General features: G+C 48.7%; 1 protein-coding gene across 3 annotated transcripts in view; it reads right to left on the bottom strand.

Moving 5' to 3' along the window:
* Positions 1-12,647, bottom strand: part of COLQ (collagen like tail subunit of asymmetric acetylcholinesterase) — a 67,261-nt gene that overhangs the window by 33,875 nt on the left and 20,739 nt on the right. Inside the window, exon 1 of one of the 3 annotated variants that reach the window (XM_059921937.1) lies at positions 11,272-11,353. The exons of the other annotated variants lie outside the window; for them this stretch is intronic. Coding sequence (XP_059777920.1) covers positions 11,272-11,350 — 79 coding nt within the window. The 5' untranslated portion in view covers positions 11,351-11,353. Of the gene's footprint in view, positions 1-11,271; positions 11,354-12,647 lie in introns of those variants that run through there. 3 annotated transcript variants of the gene reach the window in all.

Consider the following 12,647-nt stretch of genomic DNA (forward strand, 5'->3'; position numbering starts at 1 on the left):
CAGTGAATGTAACAGCTATGAACACAAGGTGCAGTAGAGGTAACACAAATGCTTCAAGTGATGTGCCCGCTGTGCGATGTGATTTTCTCAAATGATGAAAAACACTGGGTAAAATCCCAACCAAACAAAGCACAGTCGTTACTCAGCAGTTGTAGTCTCAGAAAACTCAGTTTCATACTAGAACCGTTCAACAAATTTGATGTCAAAGAGAATTAGTTTCTAGGATGAGATAATTATAAAGGGTATGTATCTTCCATGTGACATTTCAGAGTCATGGGGGACATGGAACCACTCTTCATGTATGATTCTGTCCTACTCTTTGCAGGAAACCTCTCACCTCAGCCACTGTGACAACTGAAAATGAAAATTTCCAACGTGGCCCCAAGAAACACTCTCTGACATAAATTGTAGCAATGTTTTCTTAGGTCAGTCTCCCAAGGCAATAGAAATAAAAGCAAAAATAAACAAACGGGACTTAATCAAACTAATAAGCTTTTGCACAGCAGAGGAAACCATAAACAAAACAAAAAGACAACCTACAGAATGGGAGAAAATATTTGCAAAGGATGCAACCAACTAGGGATTAATTTCCAAAATACACAAACAATTCATACAGCTCAACAACAAAAAAACAAACAACCCAATCAAAAAATGGGCAGAAGATCTAAATAGGTATTTCTCCAAAGAAGACATCCAGATGGCCAATAGGCACATGAGAAGATGCTTAACATCACTACTTATTAGAGAAATGCAAATCAAAACTACAGTGAGGCACCATTTCACACCAGTCAGAATGACCATCATCAAAAAGTCTACAAATAACAAATGCTGGAGAGGGTGTGGAGAAAAGAGAACCCTCCTCCACTGTTGGTGGGAATGTAAATGGGTACAGCCACTATGGAGAACAGTATGGAGTTTCCTTAAAAAGCTAAAAATAGAGCTACCGTGTGATCTAGCAATCCCACTCCTGGGTATATACCTAGATGAAACTCTAATTCAAAAAGATACATGCACCCCTACGTTCATTGCAGCACAATTTACAATTGCCAAGACATGGAAGCAACGTAAATGTCCACTGATGGATGGATAAAGAAGATGTGGTGCATATATACAATGGAATACTACTCGGCCATAAAAGAGAATGAAATAATGTCATTTGCAGCAACATGGATGGTCATAGAGATTATCATACTAAGTGAAGTAAGTCAGAGTAAGATAAATATATCACTTATATGTGGAATCTAAAAAAATGATACAAGTGAACTTATTTACAAAACAGAAACAGACTCACAGACATAGAAAACAAATTTATGGTTACCAAAGGGGAAAGATGGGGGAGGGATAAATTAGGAGTCTGGGATTAGCAGATACAAACTACTATATATAAAGTGGATAAACAACAAGGTCCTTCTGTATAGCACAGGAAACTATATTCAATATCCTGTAATAAACCATAATAGAAAAGAATCTGATATATATATATATACACACACACATACATATATATATATATGAATCACTTTGCTGTATACCAAAAACTAGCACAACTTTGTAATTCAATAAAATACTTCAATAAAAATAAAAAAATAGGGCTTCCCTGGTGGCGCAGTGGTTGAGAATCTGTCTGCCAATGCAGGGGACACGGGTTCAAGCCCTGGTCTGGGAAGATCCCACACGCCGCGGAGCAGCTAGGCCCGTGAGCCACAACTACTGAGCCTGCGCGTCTGGAGCCTGTGCTCCGCAACAAGAGAGGCCGCGATAGTGAGAGGCCCGTGCACCGCGACGAAGAGTGGCCCCCGCTCACCGCAACTAGAGAAAGCCCTCGCACAGAAACGAAGACCCAACACAGCCAAAAATAAATAAATAAAACAAAGAATTAAAAACAAAAAAAATAAAATAAAAAATAAAAAAGTAACAAACAAACAAACAAAATAAAACAAAATGGCCCCATTAGAAACTGTTGGCTTATCCCATGTTTGGAGACTGGCTTGGTCATGAACAGTCCACAGAACCTGGTTCCCAACAAAAGCAGCATCTGTCCCAGGCCAGGTAAGTTAACAAGGAACTGAGGGAATTCAGAGAAGCAAGGAAGAGGTGATGACCAGCTGGGAGGGACATGGGAGCCTTTCTGGAGAAGGTGGCATTCCTGCTAGTTCTGGAAGATTGGGGAAGATTCAGACAGGAAGTCTTCCAGACCCAGGAACTGTCTATGGCAGTCAGGGGCACTGGAGCTAGGCCTTGAAGGACTGGATGGGGCAGGGGTGATGGAGGAGGAAGGCTCCCCACGGGGAGGGAGGAACAGCAGGTAGAGACAACGTCTATTCAGGCCACTTTGACTGCCAGAAGCACACGTTCATTCACACCGGCTCAGGTGGGAGAAAAGGGAGGTTTATCGTAAAGCTGACAAATGTTAGGAAGAGCAGGAACTGAAACTCCTGGCAATCCTCTTCCCCTCCCCCCTCCTCTCTCTTCCCCTGTCCTTCCCCTCCTTCCCCTCTCTCCTCTCCCCCCTCCCACCTCCTCTCTCTCCCTCTCTCCCCTCCCTCCTCTCCCCCTCCCCCTCCTTTCCCCCTCTCCTCTCTTATGCTTCCTTCTGTGCATCTGTTCACCCTGTCTGTTTTTTATTTCCTCTTTGATTTCTGCAGTGATCCATTGGTTGTTCAGCAGCATATTGTTTAGCCTCCACATGTTTGTGTTTTTTAGTTTTTTTCTTGTAGTTGATTTCTAATCTCATAGTGTTGTGGTCAGAAAAGATGCTTGATACGATTTCAATTTTCTTAAATTTACCAAGGCTTCCTTTGTGGCCCAGCATGTGATCAATTCTGGAGAATGTTTCATGTGCACTTGAGAAGAATGTGTATTCTGCGGCTTTTGGGTAGAGGGCTCAATAAATATCAATCAAGTCCAGCTGGTCTAATGTGTCATTTAAGGCCTATGTTTCCTTATTGATCTTCTGCCTGGATGATCTGTCCATTGATGCAAGTGGGGTGTTAAAGTCCCCCACTATTATTGTGTTACTATTGATTTCTCATTTTATGGCTGTTAGCATTTGCCTTATATATTGGGGTGCTCCTGTGTTGGATGCATATATATTTAGAATTGTTATATCTTCTTCTTGGATTGATCCATTGATCATTATGCAGTGTCCTTCTTTGTCTCTCGTAACTGTCTTTATTTTAAAGTCTATTTTGTCTGATATGAGTATTGCTATTCTAGCTTTCTTTTGGCTTCCATTTGTATGGAATACTTTTTTCCATCCCCTCACTTTCTGTCTGTATGTGTCCCTAGATCTGAAGTGGGTCTCTTGTAGACAGCATATATACAGGTCTTGTTTTTGTATCCATTCACCTAGCCTATCTATGTCTTTTGGTTGGAGCATATAATCCATTTACATTTAAGGTAATTATCAATATGTATGTTCCTATTGCCATTTTCTTGGATTTGTTTTTGCAGGTCCTTTTCCTTCCCTTCCTCTTTTGTTCTCTTCTCTTGTGATTTGAGACTAACTTTAGTGTTGTGTTTGGATTCCTTTTTCCTTTTTGTGTGCGTATCTATTGTAGATTTTTGGTTTGCAGTTACCATGAGGTTTTTTTTTTTTTTTTTATAAATTTATTTACTTATTTATTTATTTTTGGCTGTGTTGGGTCTTCGTTTCTGTGCGAGGGCTTTCTCTAGTTGCGGCGAGCGGGGGCCACTCTTCATCGCCGTGCATGGACCTCTCACTATCGCGGCCTCTCTTGTTGCGGAGCACAGGCTCCAGACGCGCAGGCTCAGTAGTTGTGGCTCACGGGCCCACTTGCTCCGCGGCATGTGGGATCTTCCCAGACCAGGGCTCGAACCCGTGTCCCCTGCATTGGCAGGCAGATTCTCAACCACTGCGCCACCAGGGAAGCCCTACCATGAGGTTTTGATATAGCAGTCTGTATATAAACAAGATTGTTTTAAGTTGCTGGTCTTTTAATTTCAAATGCATTTCCAGTATCCTGCACTTGTACTCTCCCTTCTCACGATTGTTGGTTTTGATAGCATATTTATGCACAGATGATTTCCTGTTTTTACTTTATTTTTGCCTTTACTGGTGAGCTTTTCCATTTGTAATTTTTCTTGTTTCTAGTCATGGCCTTTTCTTTTCCGCTTAGAGAAGTTCATTTGGTGCAAAGCTGATTTGGTGGTGGTGAATTCTCTTAGCTTTTGCTTGTCTGTAAATCTTTTGATTTCTCCGTCGAATCTGAATGAGAGCCTTGCTGAGGAGAGAATTCTTGGTTGTAGGTCCTAGCCTTTCATCACTTTAAATATATCGTGCCCCTCCCTTCTGGCCTGCAGAGCTTCTGCTGAGAAATGAGCTGATAACCTTATGGGAGTTCCCTTGTATGTTATTTGTTGCTTTTCCCTTATTGCTTTTAATATTTTTTCTTGGTCTTTAATTTTTGTCAGTTTGACTACTATGTGTCTTGGCATGTTCCTCCTTGGGTTTATCCTGCCTGGGACTCTCTGTGCTTCCTGGACTTGGGTGACTGTTTCCTGTCCCATGTTAGGGAAGTTTTCAGCTATTACTCTTCAAATATTTTCTCAGGTCTTTTCTCTCTCTCTTCTCCTTCTGGGACCCCTATAATGCAAATGTTGGTGCATTTAATGTTGTCCCAGAGGTCTCTTAGACTGTCTTCATTTCTTTTCATTCTTTTTCCCTTTATTCTGTACTGTGGCAGTGAATTCCACCATTCTGTCTTGCAGCTCACTTATCCGTTCTTCTGCCTCAGTTACTCTGCTATTGATTCCTCTTAGTGTGTTTTTCATTTCAGTTATTGTATTGTTCATCTCTGTTTGTTTGTTCTTTAGTTCTCCTAGGTCTTTGTTAAACATTTCTTGCATCTTCTCAATCTGTGCCTCCGTTCTTTTTCTGAGATCTTGGATCATCTTCACTATCGTTACTCTGAATTCTTGCTCTGGCAGATTGCCTATCTCCACTTACTTATTTGTTCTTCTGGGGTTTTATCTTCTTCCTTCATCTGGGACATATTCCTCTGCTGTTTCATTATGTCTGACTTTTTGTGATTGTGGTTTCTGCTCTGCAGGCTCACGGACTGTAGTTCTTCTTGCTTCTGCTGTCTGCCCGCTGGTGGACGAGGCTATCCAAGAGGCTTGTGCAGGCTTCCTGATGCGAGGGGCTGGTTCTTGCCCACTGGTGGGTGGAGCTGGGTCTTGTCCCTCTGGTGGGCAGGGCTGTGCTCAGGAAGACTTTAAGCAGCCTGTCGGCTGATGGGTGGGGCTGTGTTCTCACCCTGTTGGTTGTCTGACCTGAGGCATCCCAGCACTGGGGCCTATAGGCTGTTGGGTGGGGCTAGGTCTTGGGGAGGAAATGGCAGCCTCCAGGAGGGTTCACGCCAATGAGTACATGCCAGAACTGCTGCTTCCAGTGTCTTTGTCCCCACAGTGAGCCACAGCTGCCCCCTGCCTCCACAGGAGACCCTCCAATACTAGCAGGTAGGTCTGTCTCAGTCTCTTATGAGGTCACTGCTTTTTCCCCTGGGTCCCGGTGCCCATGTGACTTTGTGTGCACCCTCCAAGAGTGGAGTTTCCGTTTCCCCCAGTCCTGTGGAAGTCCTGCAATCAAATCCCATTGGCCTTCAAAGCCAGATTCTCTGGGGGCTCCTCCTCCCATTGCCAGACCCCCAGGCTGGGAAGCCTGACGTGGGGCTCAGGACTTTCACTCCTGTGGGAGAACTGCTGTGGTATAATTGTTTTCCAGTTTGTGGGTCGCCCACCCAGCGGGTATGGGATTTGATTTTATTGCAATTGCACCCCTCCTACCATCTTGTTGTGGCTTCTTCTTTGTCTTTGGATGTAGGGTATCTTTTTTGGTAGGTTCCAGCGGTTTTTTTGTCAATGGTTGTTCAGTTATGATTTCGGTGTTTTTGTAAGAAGGGGTGAGCTCACGTCCTTCTACTCTGCCATCTTGCTGGCCGTAACTAAGAAGCCCTCAGGCAGATGGCTTCTGGCAGGGCTGTACCTGGAATTCAATGACATCAGCAGGAATCGTCTCTCCTGACCTCTTGGCTCTGCTTACTGGTGTCATCCTCACTCAGGTGGCTCTGCCTTTATTTTATGACAGCAAGATGGGCACTAACTGCCACAGGCTGACCCACCTGTCTTTTTTTGCATCTTTACTCCCCCCATCACTGCACGATGGCTGACCCAGTCTCACCTCAAATCTTTTACCTCCAGCATCTATTTTGCCTGGAACATCCCTTTGTGGCTCTTGTTTCAAATATCCATGACGGGGACTCTGATGGCCCTACACATTTTTTCCAGCCAAGTGACAGGTCACTGGGGTCACTGGGGTGTCTGTGCAGACCCGCCCGGGACCAGGCCCAATCTTCAGCAGAATCTCAGTGTGTTGCCAGCTCCACTGAGGCTATGGGAGAAGGTTCTCGGGAAGGGGGCAAGGGCAGGCAGACCCTCTAAATTAGTTAAATAGAGCACAGAAGCAAGAAGTTTTAAGGTGTAGGTCTAATGGGAGAGGAGGTTCTGCAAAGAAAAGCGTAGGTGAGGAAGGCTGGAAAGTTAGTTTGGGGCTTGATTGTGCAGTTTTGGATCCCCCACCAAAGGGTTTGGGCTTTATTCAAAATGTAGTAGGGGGGCTTCCCTTGTGGCGCAGTGGTTAAGAATCCACCTGCCAATGCAGGGGACACAGGTTCAAGCCCTGGTCCGGGAAGATCCCACATGCCGTGGAGCAACTAAGCCCGTGCACCACAACTACTGAGCCTGTGCGCCACAACTACTGAGCCTGCTCTCTAGAGCCCGCGAGCCACAACTGCTGAGCCTGCATGCCACAACTACTGAAGCCTGTGCGCCTAGAGCCCGTGCTCCGCAACAAGAGAAGCACCACAATGAGAAGCCCACGCACCGCAACCAAGAGTAGCCCCCGCTCGCCGCAACTAGAGAAAGCCCACGCACAGCAACGAAGACCAATGCAACCAAAAATAAATAGATAGATAAGAGGGTTAACATAAATTAAAAAAAAAAAATGTAGTAGGGAGCCACAGAAGATGCTGAGTGAAGGAGTAATAGGATCAACACGGTGCTGGGAAAGACGGTGTGGGGGCAAGGTGGGCAAGGAGAGCTCAGAGAACGGCAGGCAGCGAGCAGGCTGCAGGTCGGGTGTGGAGATATCCTGTCAGGGCCTGCGCTGGCATGCAAGCAGTGAGGGCCGGAAGGAAGGGGCCACACAAACATCCTGGGGAGAAAGAAACTGGGGGGTCAGTGCACTGCAGGGGTGAAAGAGGAGGAAGGATCAGGGTGATTTTGATGTTGCAGGGCGCCTGGGGCAACAGTGGTCAGAGTCTAAGATGGAATAGTCAGAGAAGGCACTGGTTTGTGAGGAAAGCTTCCAGCTTTAGTGTGAGACATTTGTTCATCTGTGCTTGTGCTTTGCCAGGCACTGGACTAGGCCTTGTGGGGGCAGAGCGGTGCCTAAATGTGCCCCTGCCTGTAGGCAGCTGCCGCGCCCTCTGCTCAGGGCCCACTCTGCCCTCCCGCACCCAGCCCCGTCCTGGAGACTCTTACTCTACAGCAAGAACTGTCAGGTTCACCCTCCACCAATAAGCTTTCCTCGATTCCCAGGCCAAGACGGAGGGATCCTGCTATGGCTTCTCCGGGTTTACCCCATGTTAGCTCTTATCCGTGGGGTGTTTCCTTGTGCTCTCTGTGAGGATGGGCGTCAGTTTTGATCCATAGGGTCTAGCACAGCACCTGGCATACACTGGATATTCCGAAAATGTTTGCTGAATTAATTTTTAAAATTTACTACATGCCAGGCACCATTTAAATGCTTCACACATATAAATTCACCTACTCCTCAGAGCAACCCTGAGAGTTAAGTACTATTATTACCATGATCATCATCCCCATTTTACAGATCCAGTAGCTGAGGCAAAGAGGTGAAGCAACTTGCCCAGTGCCATACAACTAGTAAGCAACAGAGCCAGGATTTGAACTCTGGTTCCAGTGTCCTTCCTGTTGATCTGGACACTATGACTGCATGTGTGTGGAAATAAAGATCGGGAGCTAAGAAGAAGGCCAGGGGTTCCTGGAACAACCACCTGAGATAGAAAGTGCCTCATCGCCATGAGGGAGGATGCGCACTAGGGGACCCGTCGGCATCTTGGTAAGAGGCGATGAGAAAGGATTTATTCTAGGAGTTGGGCTTTCGCTACGTGATGCTGGGAGGAGCTTATGGGGAAGACAAGTCTGGCCTCGCTCTGGACTGGCTGCTGTCAGGACATGAGGGTTAGTCTATGACTGCATCTTTTTTTTAAAAAATAAATAAATTTATTTATTTATTTGTTTGTTTGGCTGTGTTGGGTCTTCGTTGCTGCGCCTGGGTTTTCTCTAGTTGCGGCGAGCTGGGGCTACTCTTCGTTGCGGTGCGCGGGCTTCTCATTGCGGTGGCTTCTCTTGTTGCGGAGCACAGGTTCTAGGCGTGCGGGCTTCAGTAGGTGTGGCACGCAGGCTCAGCAGTTGTGGCTCGTGGGCTCTAGAGCACAGGCTCAGTAGTTGTGGCTCACGGGCTTAGTTGCTCCGCGGCATGTGGGATCTTCCCGGACCAGGGCTCGAACCCGTGTCCCCTGCATCGGCAGGCAGATTCTTAACCACTGGACCACCAGGGAAGTCCTGTGGCTACATCTTAATTCTCATCCAGAAGAAGAGGAGACAGGAGCTGTGGGCATAAAGCAGCAGCACCGTTTCCCACGTGAGCAAGGACAGAGGGCCTGCTGGCTGGGGCATAGTCTTGTTGTGTCCGTGTCTGGCATGGTGACAGAGTAGCCTTGCTTTTACCTTGATCCATCACGGTCACAGAGTGGCCCTGTCGGCTGTCGTTCTGTGAGGTTGTCTGTGTCCAACAAGAGGAGCCGCGGCCGAGCCGGAGGGCAGGCAGCCGGGTCGCCGTGCTGTTACAAGACTTGACGTCAGCAGCAATGGCACTCCTCTCCCCGTTTCTCCAGGTTTCTCTCCTAGAGTGTAAGCTGCTGCGGATGGCCTGGGGCAGGCGGGCAGCTCTCCAGAGCCCTTCCCCGGCCCCAGCTGCAGCCTCTCCTTCGCCTCGGTTGGGCCTCAGCGAGGGCTGAGCTGTGGTTCTCCTCACGGCCTCTCCCAGCTGGGGGCACCTGGGGGGCGGCAGGTCCGCGTGCCGAAGGCGCACTGCTTATCACTCCTCTTTCCAGACCATATAGGGCCCCAGTGCTTCCTGCAGTCCTCACCCTCTGCAGCCTCCACTGATGAAAGACACTGGCTCCTTAGAGCCGTCCCTCCTTCACTCCCTCCTGGAGGCTGGAGCTCCCTTAGGGAAGACACACTATCAGTTGCTTCCCCTGCTGAGGCTACTGCATTGTCAACCCCTCCCCCTCCCTCTGTCCCCTCCCCCTCCCCCCACTTCATTTTCAGCAGGTGAGGACCATCTATTTCTGCCTGCCCCCAGCTCCCTGGAGAGGTTTGTTTTTAGCACCGTCTAGTTTATTTCCAGCTCATTCCAGCTCAGAATATTTCCATCAGGTGGACGTGTTTGGGAACAGCTTCCCCTCGCCTCTTCCTCCCAATCACTAAAACAGGCCTTCACATGTCTATTTTGGTGTCATCTGAGTGGCCTGCGGGTCTCCCCGGACTAGGCTGCCTCCGTGGAATTGTGTCTGAGCCCGGGTCCAGCCTGGAAAGCCCCAGAGGCTCTGTTGTAATGGAAACAATCCTGTGTGTGTGTGTGTGTGTGTGTGTGTACACGGCGCCTGCAGAAACCTGGGTGCCCCACGTGGCTCAGCCCCAGGCAGCTGCCTTGGAAATGCCAGCCCCCATGGAATTTCGGGACTGCCTGCCCTGACTTACAGACACCAAAGCCATCTTGTGCGTGGCCGCTGCAGTGCCACATCACAGGTAGAAACAATGCTGAGGGTAATGCAGGCTTTCGGCAAACATTTGGGTTTTCTTATTTTTGCTGTTGTTGATGCTGTTTCTGCCCTTTGGACAAACTACGCACTTGAGTCTGGTGCATATCCTTGGAAAGTGATTCACTCCGACCTGCTCTTGGAAACATAGGCACTTGGATCAAAGTGTGAGTCCAGGTGCAAGTGACCATGGGACCCGGCGCGACTCCCTTCTTCAACCTGAGGCTCCCCATCTGCACCGCAAGGAATTTGGCCCAAACCACCTCCAAAGTCCTTTTTTTACACATATGACCCCAGGATCACCACTGTGTCCCTCTGGGTCTCTCACTCACCAGACCAGCCCATCAGTAGGGCACTAGAGACAGCCTTTTCTGTTTCTGCCCCCTTTTTTTGCATCAAGCAGCAACCCCTCAAATCAAGCAAATGTGTCATTAGAAGGCAGCAAAGGAAAGACGTGACACATACATCCTGCCTTTGCAGGTTGGGAAAATTACAGGTGCAGCCACGCACTAACTGCTCCACAGCTGCTAGGGCTCGTTACTTCCACCCCCTCCGCTCTGGGCCTCCCCTGCCTGTTGGAACTTGCGCTCGCAAGAGCCCGAGGAGAGGAGAGGTGAGGGCACACGCTCGTGGCATCACTAAGGGTTCTGACCGTGAGTCAGATGGCTCAGCTACAGCCAAGTTCTCACCCTGACCAGCAGCAGTTCGCCTGGTTTTCCCCGATTCACAGATTCCAGAGAAGGCTGCACCTTACAACTTTCCTCACACCAGCCCCACTCATACCACATACACCTTGAGAAAAATATTCTGATCCTAGAGCTTGAAGGTATTTGAACTCCTCTGAAAGACCCTGTTAGGAGTTTGCTGTCTTGCGATTTGACTGAGCTGCGATTTGACTGAGCAGGCCTTGGGGGGCAGGTGAGGACACAGCCTACAGAGAAGACATTTGCCCCTGGGATGACAGTGAGCTGCATGACCCAGCCTGGGGCTGCCAGCCAGCCTGGAGGAAGATGGAGAGTGTCTTGGCCACCCGGTGCCAGGGTGGCCCCGGACCACAGAACACCATACTACTTCAAAGCCAAGGGAGCAGCAGCTGCCAGCCTGCCACTCAAGGTCACACACACACAAACACACACACACACACACACACACACGTGCGCCAAGATCCCCATCAATTCCAATGTCAAACCCCTTTACGTTGCAATTCCAACACCGGCGGAGGAGTTTAAAATTTAAAGGCTGCTGAAACCTCCAGAACAAGTTTGCTTTCCAAGAGTCTTTTTTCCAAAACAACACACACACACACACACACACACACACACACACTCACACAACTCACCCAAGCAGCAAGCTGAGTAACAGAGCAGTCCTGAAATGGTGAGCAGATGAGTGAGGCTGAGGGATGGGCCCGTCATCATGGGCAAGGCCCCGGCGGACTGGCCGGGGGACACCCGCTGGAGGCTGGCTGAGATTTGTCACGCCCCCAGCGCTCCCAGCGCCTGGCCTGTTGGGCATTTGGGGTGGGAGTCGGCCAATCCCTGCTTTGGTGTCGCTTCTGCCCCAGATGCCAGGGGTCCGGAGGCCAGTCCTGAGCTCCTGGGAGCAGGAACGGGAGGCGGAGCTCTGGTCTCTCAGGAGGATGCACTGGGGGTGGCTTGGGAGAGGAAGAGTTCCCCAGGGAGAGCCCAGGGGAGGAGGTGGGGCTGGAGCCCAGGATACTGATGCCCCTGCAGCAGAGGGGAAACGGAGGGTAACCCGTTAAACAGGCTGCTTTGCACTCTGGCAAGCCTCACGGGGCCATCCTCACTGTCACCCCAGCCGCGGTGGGAGTGGGGTTGGGGGGAGTCTGCCCGCCTCGGCTCCAGGGAAGGTCTGTTGCTTCACCACATCTACGCCAGTGCTGGCAACAAAGCTAAACTTAATTTTTTAAATATGTATTTATATATATATTTCCAAAGGGCCCATGAGGCAAACTTTTTTAGATGAAGCTTCCCTGTAAAATGATTAAGTGACATATACCAGATACACGTGGAAATCTGTCTGACACTTTATAGGCACCCAATGCACAAGCATGCGCACAAACATACAGAATATTCTAGATCATAAAAGCAGTAAGCACTGCTGTTTTAACCAGCTTAGTAAGGACCATGAGCTATAGCAGGAGTTGGCAAACTTTTTCTGGAAAGGGCCGGATCGTGTTTTAGGCTCTACGGGCCTCATGGCCTCTGCTGCAACGCAACTCTGCCATGGTGCATGAAAGCAGCATAAACACAGGTAGGAATGCGTGTGGCCATGTTGCAATGAAACTTTATTTACAAAAATAGGAGGCAAGCTGGATTTCGTCCCCAGGCTGTAGTTTGCCAACCACTGAGCTACAACCTTCAAAAGAAAGCATACTTCTTGTATTCATTCATTCATCTGCTGTTTCATTCATTCAGAAATACACAGTGAGTGAGTGCCAAATGCCTGCAAGACACAATGACTAGACATAGTCCCTGCCCTCGGAACGTCTCAGTCAGTGTTGTGGAAAGAGTACAGGCCCTAGAGTCGGGCAAACTTGGGCTGCAGCCCTGCTTTTGCCACTTACTGGCTATCTGAACTTGAGGAAGTTACTCACTTTCTCAGAGTCTCGGCTTATTTACCTGTCGAGTGGGTATGGCGAAACTCATCTAGCTCATTCGTTGTAAGGACTAGAGCAAGGCTTTTGGAGTTCCT

The sequence above is a fragment of the Balaenoptera ricei genome, chromosome 4 (assembly GCF_028023285.1).
Source record: "Balaenoptera ricei isolate mBalRic1 chromosome 4, mBalRic1.hap2, whole genome shotgun sequence".
NCBI lineage: Eukaryota > Metazoa > Chordata > Mammalia > Artiodactyla > Balaenopteridae > Balaenoptera > Balaenoptera ricei.